Source organism: Lissotriton helveticus, chromosome 1_1 (genome assembly GCF_964261635.1).
Source record: "Lissotriton helveticus chromosome 1_1, aLisHel1.1, whole genome shotgun sequence".
In the NCBI taxonomy this organism is placed as follows: domain Eukaryota; kingdom Metazoa; phylum Chordata; class Amphibia; order Caudata; family Salamandridae; genus Lissotriton; species Lissotriton helveticus.
In genome coordinates, this window is record NC_136057.1 from 1,124,647,656 (window position 1) to 1,124,664,490 (window position 16,835).

At 45.4% G+C, this 16,835-nt stretch overlaps 1 protein-coding gene across 2 annotated transcripts in view; it reads right to left on the minus strand.

Moving 5' to 3' along the window:
- TMTC3 (transmembrane O-mannosyltransferase targeting cadherins 3) overlaps positions 1-16,835 on the minus strand; it is a 425,295-nt gene that overhangs the window by 278,033 nt on the left and 130,427 nt on the right. For both annotated transcript variants that reach the window (XM_078678861.1, XM_078678865.1), the window contains exon 5: positions 7,806-7,921. In XM_078678861.1, coding sequence (XP_078534987.1) covers positions 7,806-7,921 — 116 coding nt within the window. The remainder of the gene's footprint in view (positions 1-7,805; positions 7,922-16,835) is intronic.

Here is a 16,835-nt window from a genome sequence, read left to right on the forward strand (position 1 = left end):
CTTCCCCCTTATTCTTTGGACAGAGATATGGACTTTTTTTCCGCTCGTGAAGTCACGAACCTAATTAAAACCCTCACTCCACTAAAAGCAGCTGGCCCGGATGGGTTACCAGGGGATCTTCTTCGTGCTTATCCAGGTGATTGGGGGGTGTTGATTTCTGCTCTCCTAAATGCCATTATTGAGGGAGGGTCTGTCCCAGAGTCCTGGAAAGGGGCAGAGGTAGTCCCAATCTTTAAAAAGGGAAATCGTGATATCCCAGGAAACTATAGGCCTATAAGCCTCATAGATTCGACCCAGAAGGTGGCGGGTAAAGCAATTTTGGGAAGGATTCTTTCTTGGGTGGATGATAACCATATACTATCCGAGATGCAGGCCGGGTTTCGCACAGGCACAGGAACTATTGAACAAGTCTTTAGTCTCCTGTTACTGTACTGGAAGGTGGTGGTGCTGGGCAAGGGCAGTCTTTACTTGGCCTTTATAGACCTGAAGACTGCCTTTGACCTAGTTCCCAGGGAGGAACTTTGGAGGGTGCTGTATGGTCTTGGGATGCCCCCATATATTGTGGACCTCCTAATGAAATTGCATAATGCCAGCTATGCCCAGGTTAGATGGGGTTTGAATGGGGAGAAGACCGATAAGATCCGGGTAGAGAGGGGTGTCCGGCAGGGTTGCGTCCTAGCACCCACCCTTTTCTCGTTATACGTGAACGGGGTGGTAGACCATTTGCTTGAAGAACCAGCAGACGCCCCTACACTCTGTGATGTTAAGATTCCAACTCTGTTATTTGCCGACGACACCCTTCTCATCTCGAAAACACCCCAGGGTCTCCAGAAGCTCCTGAACCGGTTTCAGGATTTTTGTGTAACGAGAGGTCTTGTTATAAATGTAGAAAAAACTAAATATCTAGTCATGCATCCTCCCAGAAAATTAGGTCGCCCCCCCATCTTGAATTCTATCCCCCTTGAAAAGGTCTCTGAATTAGACTACTTGGGAATTCGGCTGAGCGATGGTATGAATTGGATGCCCCATACTAACAAAATGACATTGGTCCATAAAAGGGTGGGGGGAGCCTTGCTAAAGGAGTACAATACTTCATCGAAACACTGTGTATCTCCGATCATTGATATATATAAGGCTAGAGCAGTACCCGCATCACTTTACGGAGCGGAGTTATGGGGTATGGGCAACATGGAGTCTCTGTCTAAAGCGGAGAACAAATTTATCAAGGATCTAATGGCAGTCCCGATGAGCACCCCGACAGTCCCGGTGCTTATGGATGCGGGCTGTAAACCAATTAAAGACCTGGACCGCCTCCGGCCTCTCCTACTGTGGGCCCGACTGTGGAGGGTCCCGGAATTAAAATCCTATGCAGACGGGCTGGTAGAGGTAATGCATTCGGATGGCTGGCAGAAGATTAAATGGCTTAGAGACATCAAACACCTGCTTGGGGAACTAGGTCTGGGTTTCTGCTGGTCTACTCACTCAGCTCCCCCGAAGGAGTCCCTGAAAAAAATATACTGGGATTGGGTGTCCTCAAAGCTCATGAGCAATCAGCATCACTGCAATTCCACCGCAGCATATCTGAGGATTAAAGATGTTACAGCCCTTGAACCCTTTTTGGACATTATCACCATTCCAATGGACCGGGCCCTGTATATCAAATTCAGGCTAGGAACATTACCCCTAGCCGATCTCCTTTCCAGATGGAACTTGAATAAGCAGGTATCATGCTATTGTGCCCTTTGTTCTGATTGTTGCGAAACAGTGGCACATTTTCTCCTTGATTGCCCTGACTACGTGCGCCCAAGATCCTATTGGCTTAAACCGCTTTGTAAAGAGATGGGTATCCGTCAGCATTCGGTGGCTTTACGTATTCTACTGACCAATACTGCTCCCCCTATTGTTTGTGCTGTCTCCAAATTTTTTAAATGGGCTTGGTTGATTCGCCTTAAAAGACTGTCCTTATCGATTTAATGCTTTTTTAAACTTATTTATTCTGCTTTTACTATTTGATGTTTTCATGTACAGTCTATGATCTTTTTTGATGTGCTGTTTTATATATTTCTGTGTAATGCTTTTATGATATACGCATATCGAAATAAAGCTTTCAACCAACCAACCTTCCTAATCTGTTCCAGAAAGTGAGGAACTTGGGAGTGATCTTTGACATCAACCTTCCATTCGTAGATCAGATCAACAAACTAACTTCCTCTTGCTTTTTTCATCTTAGAACCATAAGATTTTTTTTCATTTATCCCTTTTGACCTTCAGAAGTCAGTAATCATTGTACTGGTATTGACCAGGCTGAATTATTGTAACATCCTTTATCAGGGCATTCATCAACACTCCTTTTACAAACTCCAACTACTGCAAAATGCAGCAGCCCATATCCCCAAGATAATAGCCACATTTCAATCAGTCTCTCATGCCCTAGTGGAGCTTCACTGGCTCCCTGTTAAGAAATTAGTGGTTTTAAGGCAGTCTGTATGGCGCATAAATCACTCCAGTACCAGAGTACTTGAGGAAGAAATTCACATGGTACATACCAAGGAGAGCTTTGCGCTCAGTTGAATCCCAGTCACAGTCCCCAAATGCAACAAAGTGTCTTGGGGCGCTAGGAGTTTTGTTTATTCCACTTGCAAATGCACAGCAGAATTTGATCAGCTTCAGGAAGCAACTTAAATGCTGGCTTTTTTCACTTGCATACGAATTTCTTTGTTGCTTCAAACCTTCGGGCATTCACACACTTAACAAATAATAGCAATATCAAGAGGTGAAATTGGTTCATCTTCTGTAGGATTTAGAATTAACCAGACTCTCATGGTATTAGCACCCAGGAATAAAAGAGGGGGGGTTGTTTGGGTTGATGAGACTCTTTTATTCAGGCAGCAGCAGATAAACACTGCTCAAAGGAATTTTGGATGCTACATCAACTCAACTGAATAATATGGGTGGCAGACGGGCAGACTTCCAAAGTTGGTATGTGGAACTGAAGTTCTCCAATTGGTTGGCCACAACTTCAGAAACGAATGTACAGCTATCATTAAAAGACACTAGAACCAGCACCTGGAAAAGAAATTGAGGTACACATAGGGGCAATGAGAGGACACGCTACTTCGCAGGCCTGTGTGAGGTACACAAAGTGACTTTTCTTCTGAATAAATCATTTTCTTAAAAATGGATTTTGCTGGGGAAAACATAGACCTGTGGCTTGGTTTGTGGCCTCCACCACAGTTCCTGAAAGGCATAAACCCCACACGCATTAGAGACCTATGCTGATTCTTTCTCTAGTCCAGCAAATAAGAAACCAGTACTGCTGACCCCATAGGAGGCCCAACAAAAGTCCAAGAAGCTTGCCGCAGGTTTGTGGTTCATGGCAGTGAAGCCTGCTGTGGTTTATCAAACTCTACAATAGCGTCCATGAACTATGGAAAAATAATAATAAATCAACAAAATAACAGGGTCTGGACAAATAGGTTTTGGCAGCTTATGGTGAGTTTGGTGCAGGGCCCACGGAAAGGCCCTCTGGCCAACCCAGTTGCGCATGGCTGAAAGCAAGTAGGAAAAGTTTGGATAGGGAATATAATGTTTAAAAAAAATACCCACTGAAAAAAAGTTTACAGTGAACCTATTGTTAGCTTTGGTTAAAAAATATAAACTTCGTTTAAAAAGGCAACAAATCCAGTCCTTTAAAAAAACTTGTGTAATTGTTTAAAGTTTAAAATAGCTGCTGAGCAGGCGTTCGTTGGTTAACACTTTTATTTTGTAGGGAAGTGCCCTTTTTGTATGATCATCACCCCGCCCCAGAAACGCACACTTTTTGCTCCAAAGCGGATGGTTATGACTCTGATAGTGCACTGGAGTCTGCTCCCCAGACCCCAGTGTCAGTGTTCTGTCCCTAAAACTGTTACGTGAATTGGCTAGCTCAATTGACAGGGACTTTACCCGCCCCCACGCCATAAGTCCCTTGTACATAGAGCTAGAGGTACCCAGGGCATGGGTGGTAAAAGTGTCCCCCAGTGCTTGCAGCTCTGTTTGTGCCACCTTGAGTGACCCAAAACAAGCTATTCATAGCAGGCCTGCCATTGCAGGCTGCAGAACCAGTGCAAACTGCTCAAATTCGAGTTTACCTTCACCATGTGTGGCAAAGTCAATGTATATCTCTGATATATGCCCGTCACCCCTAAGCAAGGGCTCCTAAAGCCCAGCAGGCAGGGTGCATTATATCAAAGGTGTGAACCAGTAAGTGCAAGCTTAAATGACCCTATAGTGCCCTTTATCAATAAGGGATACTATAAGCGAAACAGTCCATAAGATAACATGGGTTGGCACCTGGGCAAACCTGAAGTTGGCAGCTCCATTATGGTACTGCCTATATATGTCATGTTTGGTATCAAGCAACATGCTTTCTTACCTCTGACATGAATATTGTGTTCAGGGCGATGTGGCATGCACCGAGGTGGCTACCTTAGAGGTTCCCCACCTGGTTGCCCAGCTTCTCTGTGCTCTGGATGGCAAGCCCGCGCTTGCTGCCACTAAGACACGATTCTGATCTACTGCCAGGAAGTGTGGTCACTCCCAGAAGTCAGGAACAAAGGCTTGGGCAAGAAGGAGGTCACACCTCCCTCCTAGCTCCTCCCAAGCAGGCTAGTGAGGTGGCACATCAAAGAGGTGAGATTCAAAGGCTGCACCGCCACTGCTATGCATCAGGGTTGACTGCCAGAGCAGGAAAGAAAACTCCCCCTGCCCCAGGGTCATTTGTACCCAGACATGTGGGAAATTAGTTAGTCAAGGAGGTGTGTAGAGCCCCAGACGGCTAGCCACACCTCCAGTGTGGGCAGCCTGGACTGTACCCTAAAATTCGATTTCTGACATCTTTAGGAGATAACAGGACTTGCACAAAGCACTGCTTCTGAAACTGCCTAATCGAGACTTGTCCTAGGCTTTCTCTTGGTTCCCCCAGTCAGAGGGACCCTTGTGGAAGCCTGAAGCACCCTCTGACTACCCTAGACTAGTGGCCTGGATTCAAAGGATTACTGGTCATCGGTCGTCCAAGGGATCGCCCACAACCAGATGGTCAAATGCATTGTGGGAATTGTAGTCCTGCCTTCCACCAAGTTACAGCCAGCTACCATGTTACCCGGGACCACTGGGCATCAAAGTTACTTTCTACTCTACTTACCGCTTCCAAGGCTTGTTGGTTGCCAGTCTGGCACCCAACCCCTTTATTTGACGCTGCATCTACAGGGAACTCTATTCAACCTTTGACCAACATCAGCAAATAATCCGCTGTTGTGGTTTAGCATCTTTTGCCCCCGCAGCACCCTTTCAGCGGTAAAATCAGCTCTTCAGCGGCTCCCGTTTAGCACCAGGAACAGCCAGGACAACATTGCACTCGGCCTCAACAGGACAGTTAAAACTGAACTGACTGTTGTTGCTTGGCCTTGGGACTCGCTTCACCTTCACCCAGCAAGGATACCACGCAAATCAGTCTGCAAGTGACCGATTGTCACTAGTGGTTTTTCCCATTGCCCGCAATGATAAAGTTTCACTGTATTATTCTACACTGAGCTTATACTGCTTCAAAAATCTATAACTCCAGTTGTATGTATGCTATTCCATTTGTCTTGGTGTCTAAATTAAGTTAAAAATACACTCTGTTTTCATAAATTGGTTTTGGATTTCTCTCAAATTGTGTCAATGACTTATCGGCCATGTTGGTTCTCTGAAAGGCTTAACACATATTCCTTTAGTAATGCCTGACTGCTTGTTGCCACACTACCAAGACTGAGCTATGGATCAATTGGTGTGAATCCAAGGGCGACCTTAGGGGTAGAGTAATAGATTGCATGGTGATATTAACTCCCACATCACATAATACTCCACCTTCCTACATGTATACCTTGACCGTTTGGGATTCACAAATCATTTGTGAAGCTAGAAAATGAAATATAAAGGAATCCGTGTGGATGAGGGAGACACTTCCCTGTCATCCCTTTTAGAATTGTGGTACTAGAGCTGGTACCATAGATCCAAGTAATCTTATTGGATGTCCCAAAAGAAAAATTTCGGGATCCGAGCACAGTTCCAGTGTCCTGAATGCAAATGAAAAGTCCAAATGAAGGGGCAGGTTAGGCACACTGTGACCTCAGCCCCTAGTAGGGTAACACACTAAGGGCCCGCTGCTTGGGGTAAAAAAAAAAATTACAAAAATTAGAGACAGTTGCATGCTCTGTGGTTTGTTTTCAGGATTTGAGGATTCCAGACTCCTGGGTTTAAGGTACATAGGCATAAAGCTCGCCTTGGATACGTAAAAAAATAAGGATCTGCAAATCCCAAAAAAGGTTCGGGGGTGAGGGGCCTGGCCAGAGTTCAAGCAGTATGTTCCAAGCCCTGTTGAGATATAAATACAGCTCGGAATGACATTAATCCACAAGCTCCTTAATGCTTAGCATTGAAAGCAGTTCATTGCTCAGAAACTGAAGCGGAAGAGGGACACCAAAGGCTTGTACATCTCCTGCAACCATTCAGGCCCTGTATCCAACCACCGGCGTGGGCACCACTGCTATGCATTGTTAAACTGGGGCCAGCCCCCCTGCACATTGCCTTCAGCCTTCTTCTCGGAACTAAATGTAATGGGTTAAAAAATAGGTAACAATTTATGTTTGCTTTATGTGGGAGTGAGAGGCAGGAGGGGTTGGCTGCGGGGCCTGTCCGCCCTCCAGGCCTTATGCCCAGCATATCATGAGTGAAAACCCCCACTGTAGATGGTCTTACTCCATGTGCAGTGCAAGCTGCTCACAGGGCCTATACTCAACGTAACGCGGGCGGCCATATGTCCTGCCCTCAATAGTGGCCAAACACAGCTGTGCAGGGTAAAAGGACAGCCAACATCCACTGCGGATGGTGCACAGCAGTGTGTAGCCTGTGGTCGTGCGCGGCATGGTTTGGCCACAGGACCTTCTCGGTGGTAGGTCCTGCGGCCAACCCCTGCACTGAATGGCTTAAGGCCATGCCCAGCAAGACATGGCTGCCCGTGGAGGCGTGCACAGTGGGTGGTGGTCACCCGTGGAATCCAAGCCCCCACTGCATGCACTCTTATTTCCTTTCATACCACTGCATTTTGCATGAAATCCAAACATGTAATGTAATATGATATGCACATAGACGTTTACTGTTTTGATAGCACTGAATAAAAGCCTGACAGGGCGAACTAAACATTCCACATAGTTTACTGCCAATAGGACACCTCTTTACCGATTTGCCTCTGTATCCACCTCAGCTTGCACTTAAAATTACGATGGGCCCCTTTTTAGAAATGAGCGTAAAACCAGAAATCCACTTCCATTTAAAGCAGAGCCAGCGGCAGCCGCCGGCCATGAGCAATGGATAAACCCTTTCTGAGGGCACTAATAGAGCTCGCTCCTCTCACTCTTGAGATTTAAAAAGCAGGCTTTAGGGCTCAACTTTCGCGACGGTTAAAATACACATAACTACATCTAAATTGTTTTACAAAGCTAGATGGATTGCGTTCGTAATGTAGTTGCCTGAAGCACAACCTTAATTTCCGCCAAGCGTCAGCAGGCACATGCAAGAGAAAACACATCGCTTGTTCTCCGCCTGTATCGGAAACCGGCATCAGAATTAGAGGAATGCAGACAGTAATAACGAAAATGAAAAGGAAACAGGGTTTCCCATACAGCCCTCCCGCAACCTGCTCACAACAAAATGTCCAGAAAATATGAAGATGCTATAAATATAGGTAGAGAAACAGGCCCCCCAGTAAACTTTCAATCGATCCTTACCCCTTGTGCAATGAACACTTCATAGACGCAACATATTCCGACAACTGTAATTCCTTGCTCCTTACACAAGGTCGCCACCGCAACGAGTAACACTGCTAGTGCAATTGGAGTCCAAACTAAAAAGAAAGAAAAAAAGCGTAATACACTTTATTATTTTGTCATAGTCGTTGCTGCAATTATTCACATTTAAAGGCCACAGAACAGATGTCAGTTAAGCGCTGCTGAGACATTCAATCCGGAAGAAGTTATTGACCTCTAACGTATAGATGCATCAACAATGCCAATCGTGATTCCATATTAACGAAAAATAAGAATTTGCTAATAAATAATAGCAAAAGGCTATGCTTGTAGATATCGCAAAAATACTAGCGATTTCTAAACATTCCTTAATTGCGACTCGCAAATTGCACGAGTCGCAATTAAGGAATACCTCTCTATTCCTTCCTATGGGCCTCAATGGGAAGACATTCTCAATTTGCGATTCTCAATTAGAGAATCGCAAATTGAGAATGCAATTTCAAGGGTGCCAGGTTGTCAAAAGGACACCCTGTTGCACCCCTGAAATCTGCAAATGAGAACATCTTGCACACACACATGCCCCAAGGGCATGTGTGTGTGTAAAATGGAACTTTGAAAAATGCACTTTAGTGCATTTTTCAAAGTTTTTGCAAATTACCATGAAGTTTAATAACTTCATGGTAATTTGCTCCCCCTAATAGCTATTTTTTTCACTTTGATGCATTGCATTTAAGGAATCTCAATTTGAGATTCCTTAAATGCAAACGCAATTTAAGTAATCGCAATTTTGCGATTTCTTAAATTGTGATTTTTGCATTTGGGATGATGCATCCCAAATGCAAAAATACTGGTCACAAAGGGGCAGATACTGAGAATCTGCCCGTTTGCGGACGGTTTTTCCTTTGTTGCATCTATACCTAAGTACACACAATCTCCCTCTACTTGCATGCTTTCGCAACTCAACTTTGTCATCGTCTTCAGCTTTAAATTGTGCATTAAGTGCTATTGTTCCAACTGTTTCCCTGGAATCTTTCAATTCCTTTACTTTTTTATCTTCTTCGCAATTTGTACTTTCAGCACCATTTTTGGGATTTCTTTTAAACATTTCATTTCACTCCAGTCCTCCTCCATTGCCTGTGCGCCTAAAAATAAACACACATTAACAAGATCGTAGAAAGAGGGAGGGTTAGAGTTGAATATCACAAAGAAGCCGGATGGAGGGAAGATATTAATATGATAAAGCATCAAGTTTAATTGTGCCACAAAATGGTATTACTTTCTAATCCACACTTAGAGAGTATATGCCGTAACCACTCTTACCTCCTGAGACTGACTGAAAATCGGATATAATAAATGTTTTATAAGCTTTAGCTACTTAAGGCAAAGCCGTCTCATTAGCTGAAGTATCCAGGGCATGTGTCTTTCAACGAGTCCATTCTTGTTATGCACATTTCCAGATTCGCCAACCTTTTGATATTGTCAAATCACTCATTGGTCTTAAGGGTCAAATCCACCATACTGAAAAAAGCAGCGCAGATCCTCTCCTGAAGCCAGAAACAAATACCCCTAATTTAGCATATTTCTAGTCTGTGTATAATTTATCGAGTTTGGCAAAAGTACTTGAAAACCAAGAGACAGAACAAATGCATGTCTGTGTGGAGAATCAAGGGATAGAGGACGCCGTTTAGTTAGGCTTTGGTCTGTCCAAGGACAGAGATACAGGGCTGGGCTGGAGAAGGGGGAAAAGACCAGGGTAAAATGCTTATTTGGCAGAGACACACCTCATAGGGGGAAAGAACCGACAGAGGTCCAAACATTAAGGAAGATGCCAAGGTGAAGAGGGTCAACTCTAGGTTGAACTCCCTATGGAGGCTCGAATATAACCAAGAGGGGAGGAACTAGGTTGTGGACTTAAAATGCATAGAGTTGTGGAACCCCCCCCCCACACACACACACACTCTCCCCCAATAGGAAAGCTGAAGACCTGCATACTGAAAATGCTCTTTGCATATAGGACGGCCTTGAGGGAGCAGATTCCGCTTTTCATGAGTCTTTCTAAAGGAAAGGAAACCAACATTGAGCTGTAGTGGTTCTGGTCGGAAAACCAAAAAAACACCAATGCCAGAGTCTCACCTATTTTGCTTCGCAGGAGCATTTTCAAATCTCCCGCCGAGCAGGAGAAAACACCAGTTCAATCCCAGCAAGCGGGAGCTTCAAAAACACACTGAAGCAGGGATGGAAACAGATCTAAATATTGCACCTGTTCGTAGGGAGCAGCATTATGCAGATCAGTCTTGACCCTGCTCCCTATGGCAACAGTCCAGCCGAACTGCCAAGCCAGGTCCTTCCTGAACTGGAACACAAATAGCCCAGGACCAATTTCGCCGTGTTACGGTTAAGGGAGAACCTAGCTTGGCAGTTCGGGCTAGACTGTTCCGATTGGAGCAGGGTCAAGATTGATTTGCATATGGCTGGGTCCAAACTGAGGTGACTTGGTGTGCAAAATAACGATTGATTGGGATGCAGCCCGAGTAATTACTAGATGCTGAGATTCATTCAAGCATTCCATCCATCACTTTTTCGTATACTTTAGTATGTCGCCCTAAGTGCAACGGGTATGCCCAGATGTGGGTCCTGTGCACACTGTCACTGGAAACAGGCTGTACCTGGATGATGACCCCATAACTAGGGCAAAACAGGTTCTGGGTTGTTTGTGTTACGGTGCAGTGACAAACATGCTTGGCAAGTTAGGGATGTTCCGTATGGAACATGGTCAAGACTGATTTGCATGTGGCTGCAGTGGCAGCTAGAAGGGGATTGTGGCAGGGGGTGGCAAGGGAAGCTAGTGGGGAGTTAGGATTATTTTTTTTTAAATATATCTGCTTGTCGCCGCCGTGCCCTGCAGAACAGGAAGCATCCAGGTTTTCAGACTACCTGACCAACCACTGTTTGATTGGTCTGAGCACCGTGGTTCGGTGCTCAGAGAGCGAAAGGGAGCCTGGGCATGTTTTCCACCCATGCAGCAATGCAGCCTGGGTGGAGAACATGCTAAGTGCGCATTACTGATTGGTCGGCCCGAGACAGCCAGCCAAACAGTCATGGGAGCGTTAGGTTTAGCAGCAGCCACTCCGACGTCACGGGACCCCAGCCCCACCCTAACCTGGTAGCTACAGGAATACAAAAAATAAAATGATAATAACTTCTGTTATTATCATTTTCTTTTTTCAATTGCACTGCTTTAAAGCAGTGTGGTGACTCTGTATGACACTGATTGCAGACATTGAAACTCTCATGAAAAATACATCACAGAGTATTAAAAGTATCTATTATGAACTGTGTACACTCTATGCAAAACTTGCCCAAAGAGTGACTATTCACTTAAAATACCCAAAGTCAGAAGGTGCCAAAGATCATACTTCCTGCAGCCTCCATTCTGTGGTGAAAATATTATAGTTAGGCCATCTTCTGAAGCAACACAAGTCTTCTACGTAAAGTTGAAATTGTCATGCTGAGACTGTTTTGTCCAATAACTCAAGGCTGCTTACAATATATAGTATGTACTACACGGTATCTTTGCCCTACTGATAACTTTTCTTGCGGTACCAAAAAACTTGTGTGGAACATATTGAACACAAGTCAACTGTCATTTGCACACAGAGTTAGTTTTCAGTACAAAGGTTTATAACGTGTTCAATACCTCGACACACCTTTAGTGCATTAGAAGCACATGCATTTTGTAAACACTTATACTAAGTAGCTGGACATAGCCTGTACAAATTTAGGGTAGAAAAGTAATAGCGTAGTTACCCGCTTCTATGCAAATTATAAAACAAGCTAACACACTTGTCACAGGTCATAAGAGAAGTTGTATGTGCACCAGCCCTAATATGTTTGTGGATATAGCGGTGGCGAAATTTCTAGGCTGGGCATGAACGATTACAGCCCGATTGCTGAAAACATAATACATTAGTTAACCTTGTAGGCCAAGTATGCTTGTCAACTATTGTGTAATAATAACATCTATATTTTGTATTGGCAATGGAATGATTTTACTTATGCATTTTATGAATTTTTATAATCGGGATTTTAATCTGGTTTTATCAATTGAATTTTATACATGTACTTTTATATATATGGAATATGCTTTTATGAAAATCGTCGAATAAAGCTTGCATGACTTGACTTGACTTGTATGTGAGGTCATAAGCAGTGCATGGCAAGGGCACAAGTTGTAGTTAACACAGCTAACTGTAGCTGGTGAATTTGTGTGGGTTATTTTTTTTTAGTTCAGAACGTTAATGTTGTCACTGACAAATTCACCTAACAAAGTTAGACCTTTCGGTTTTTAGTGAATAAAAAAAATGTTTTCAACAAAACCAGATCTTGTTATCACACCATTACGTTACTTTAACCTTTGTTTTTTTGGGTGAATATATACATACACATATATATATCCTACAACTTTACAATTGTAAAGAATCGGGTCGCACTCACAAGTGGGATATGAATCCTTTATTACATGCAGTTGAAAAAATCTCATTATGTAATTTCACGTTCTATCCTTCTCAAAAATGTATGTGGCATCTTTCCTCAGTTATGTATTACACTTCCTTTCACAAGAAAAGAAGCATCAAAAACCCGTCAAACGAAATGACCTCTACAGTCCCGCTACAGATATGCCAACGAGGTTGCTCAGATATTACAATAATAATATTGTTTTGTCCGAGTCGAGTTGTGGAATGAAAGCAGCATTTGCTTAAAGTAAAGGCTGTGTCAGAGCGCAGCCAAGCGGCCTGTATGAAATTAGCAACAGTAAGAGTCTCACTGAAACCCCACCCTAGTTTATTACTAAACCAAGCAAACGTGTACAAGGAAAGCAGCACCCCTCCCTTTACAACATATAAAGAATCCGTTCTACGGAACAAACCGCCCCTGAAGAAAAGCACAGCCCCGTAGGCAAAACAAGCACCCTCAGCAATACCGGCCCCACCACCGTAGCCACGTGGAGGCTAACAGCAAATTAAGAACAGGGCGTCCAATCATTGTGTCCACTGCCTCCCTGCCGAAACACTATCGGCTCATATGACTCCAGCCCGCTCTTTGCTTTCAGGCCGTGTTTACTCGTCCAAATCCGCCCCAGGCAGTTTGGAATGTGCGCACTATCGTTGCCTCACTAACCCTTGTGAGATAAATATGCTGCCACCCTAGTCTGTTATTCCTATGTCACATTTGTGAATGCTGAAAGTGAATGCACACTGATTTGACCTCGCAGCAGCTTAGAATTCATATACATTACTGGTTGCGATAGGGGGACTGGCTATGGAGGACCAGCAAGACTGGACGATCAGACTAGAAATGGGAGCCCTGGCACGCGCCGGGGTGCTGGCCCGTGGGGGTGGGGTGCTCCCAGGGAACTTCCACAGGTCACAAAGCTCCAGGCTGTGCTGGCAGGAAGCTTTGAAAACATTTGGTTGCACAAACTCACTAACCAGACCCCGGCTATGGACTGGCACCCAAAGAAGGGTGCTCGAGTGCTGGCCATACCTTTCAACCTCCCTCCGTCTCTTACAACTCAGCTGCTCTTATATTGTGCTATTATTAAGGTTGTGGAAGATAAGCAGGTCCCAAAGCCCAGGCTGTTCACGCCGCGGCCGGGGAAGACACTTCCTACCACATGGTTTGGGGCCGTCGGCTTCTTCCGGGGCATTGACAGAGCACCTACAACACCCTGGCGAGGTGCCTAAACACCACGACGCGCCAGACTCAGAGGTGCCGCTTGGAGATGAATGGAAGGCTGATGGACTCCAGAGGCAGAGTATATTGTGGGCCTCGGGTTCCTGATGGCCAAAGGAGAGTCAGCTCGCCCATGGCACGACGCTTCTCCTACATCGGTGATGACCTGCAGACGGGGCTACTGCGTCACTTGCAGCCAAGAAGACGATACACAAGCGGAGAGATTGTGCAGTAAAACATAACAAGGCGTGGGGGCCACGGAGTGGGGATCATGGTGACGTGTGAGGCCGGAGCGTTATCTCTGGGCGATGCTGTTCTTGCATGAATTGATCTCCTCACACCGGTACTGTGGTGGACGCTATATTCTGTTCTCCCTCTGGCTGGCCTTTAAGGTTTAGAAGGTCGTTTTTATTTAAATAAAACAATAACAAAATAATGTTATAAATAAAAAAAAAGAGAAGCATAAACTGTATATAGTTGAAATTGTGTCTGTTTTGGTTGGGCATGGTAGAGTAGCCTATGTGTTACGCGCTTCATCTGTGCAATAACTGCAGAAAAAGATAAATAGTTTTCAAGGAGCTCATGTGTCATCACAAAGTGTGCTTTTAGTTCCTTGTGGTTATATAGGTTCCATTCTTTATTTTCAGACTAATTGCAGGAGATTAATCCTATAGTACACATCTGGAATAGATCCTGTTCTTGCTGTTTTCTCTTTAATTTAGTTTCATCCAATATACATTTCGTTTTTCCCCTGTAGATGGCAGTAGTTCGTCATTTTTGGATCTGCCGTTAGCCGAGAATTCTTGTTTTTCCAAAAACTCCTATAAAATAAATACATATACACACATCTAAGGGGCTTTCAGTTATCCTCCTTCCTCCAATGGACTGCTGTATTGCCATTCAGAGTTCTGGTCTGCCCACCACAGTTTACACCATGGGATACAGGGTGACTGCATTTTGCCTGTGCACAATGGGATCCTCCCCACATTAACAAGTGCACTTCAAGACCACCACTTCAGGATCAAGTAGCTTTTTCAGTGGCGGCTGCCAGCTATGGGGATCGGGGATGCAGCACGCATGCTGCCGCTGGACATACACGGTAACATAGGGCGCATATACAGACACACACAAAAGGACATGCACACACAGGCGTACACAAACAATAATGAAGCAGGTCGCGCACAGACACACACACAAAAGTGCGGGCCGGCAAAGGCACAGAGAGGGGTTAAGAACAACGATTAATCCACTGGCACAAACATGGACACGCAAGCATGTATACAAGCACAGGCACACCGAGTCACGCGAGCCCTGGTGAGCATTCTCGGGCACACACAGGAATATGCACAGATACAGAGAAACACACAAGCACAAATAAATACAAACATAGACGCACGTGCAGTAAACAGCCCTCACAATGAAGCCGTCACCCTGCATGCAATTACAACGCATACCATTACCCCGCAAGTGGTACCAACGACTTGCAGAGGTGGAGAAGGTGTTGGATTAAAATCCAACACCTGCCCTACTGTCTGCACAGACTGGAGTTGGAATAGTAAATTATACTATTCCATCATCCAGGGCCCCCTCCGCAAGTCCTTGTTCCGACTTGCAGGGTAATGGTATGTGTTGTTACAATGCAGTCATTGTAACAACCTCGTTGTAATTGCATGCAGGGTGAGGTCATGCATGAAAAGGAGGCATATGCCGCACGTGCACATACACAAATATACATACACAGCCAGGGGCGGTTCTATGATTTGCGAGACCCTGGGCCACAAGGGAATGCGCAAGGCCCCTCTAATTTACTTAAGTGACCCCTTGCAAGGAAACCATTCAGAGACACTGTGGGAGGCCCATTGTACAGGATTTTAGCGCCCCCACAGTTTTAACTTTCAGCCCACAAGCAATTCTCACACCTCCAGCCTGATAGCTGTAAGAATTGCTTGTGGGCTTAGAGTTAACACGGTGGGTGCGCTAAAATCCTGTACAATGGGCCTCCCACAGTGTCTCTGAATGGGTCTCCTTGCAATTGGGACAAGGGGAAGCGTCTCCCTCCCCTAGGCCTCCAGACACCATCCCAGAGAGGCCCAGGGAGGGGACCTCTCCCATAGACCCTAATTGCAAGGAGACAGGGAAACAACAGGGCACATGATCGGTTCGGGGGCCCATGCTGGTTGGCTGAGTGCGAGGTCCTGGGCAGCTGCCCATGCCTAGCGCCGGCCCTGCACACAGCTACATGAACACACACAAACTTGTGTGCATGGATATACACGCTCACAAAGACATGAGCTATGTGCACACACCTATAAAGGAAAACACACAAGATGATGGACGGAATGTTGCACAATGGCAAAACATTCACCCCCAGCTGATAGCCAGAAACCGGTCTTAGGATGCTTGATTCCGGTCCAGGGAAGACCCTGCTTGGCAGTTCGGTCTGGACTGTTCCCATGAGGCACAGGGTCAAGACTGATTTGCATATGGCCATGTCTGAACTGGGGTGGCTTGGTGAGCAAAATAACGATGGATTAAACCCAGATCTGTGACTGGGGGTGAATGTTTTGCCATTGTGCAACATTCCGTCCATCATCTTGTGTGTTTTCCTGTTCACCCTATGTGGGAAGGGTACGCCCAGACGTGGGTCCCATGCTCACTAAGCCACTGGAGTCAAGCTATCCTGGCTGATGAAGGCTGCTACCCAGAATCCGGTCCTAGGATGCTTGATCCCAGTCCAGGGAAGACATGGCTTGGCAGTTCGGCCAAGACTGTTCCCATGAGGCACAGGGGCAAGACTGATTTGCATATGGCTATGTCTGAACTGGGGTGGCTTGGTGAGCAAAATAACGATGAATTAAACCCAGATCTGTGACTGGGGGTGAATGTTTTGCCATTGTGCAACATTCCGTCCATCATATTGTGTGTTTTGCTGTTCACCCTATGTCGGAAGGGTATGCCCAGACGTGGGTCCCGTGCTCACTAAGCCACTGGAGTCAAGCTATCCTGGCTTATGAAGGCTGATAGCCAGAAACCGGTCCTAGGATGCTTGATACCGGTCCAGGGAAGACATGGCTTAGCAGTTTGGTCTGGACTGTTCCCATGAGGCTCAGGGTCAAGACTGATTTGCATATGGCCATGTCTGAACTGGGGTGGCTTGGTGAGCAAAATAACGATGGATTAAACCCAGATCTGTGACTGGGGGTGAATGTTTTGCCATTGTGCAACATTCCGTCCATCATCTTGTGTGTTTTGCACAACCTATAAAGCACTTATCTGGCT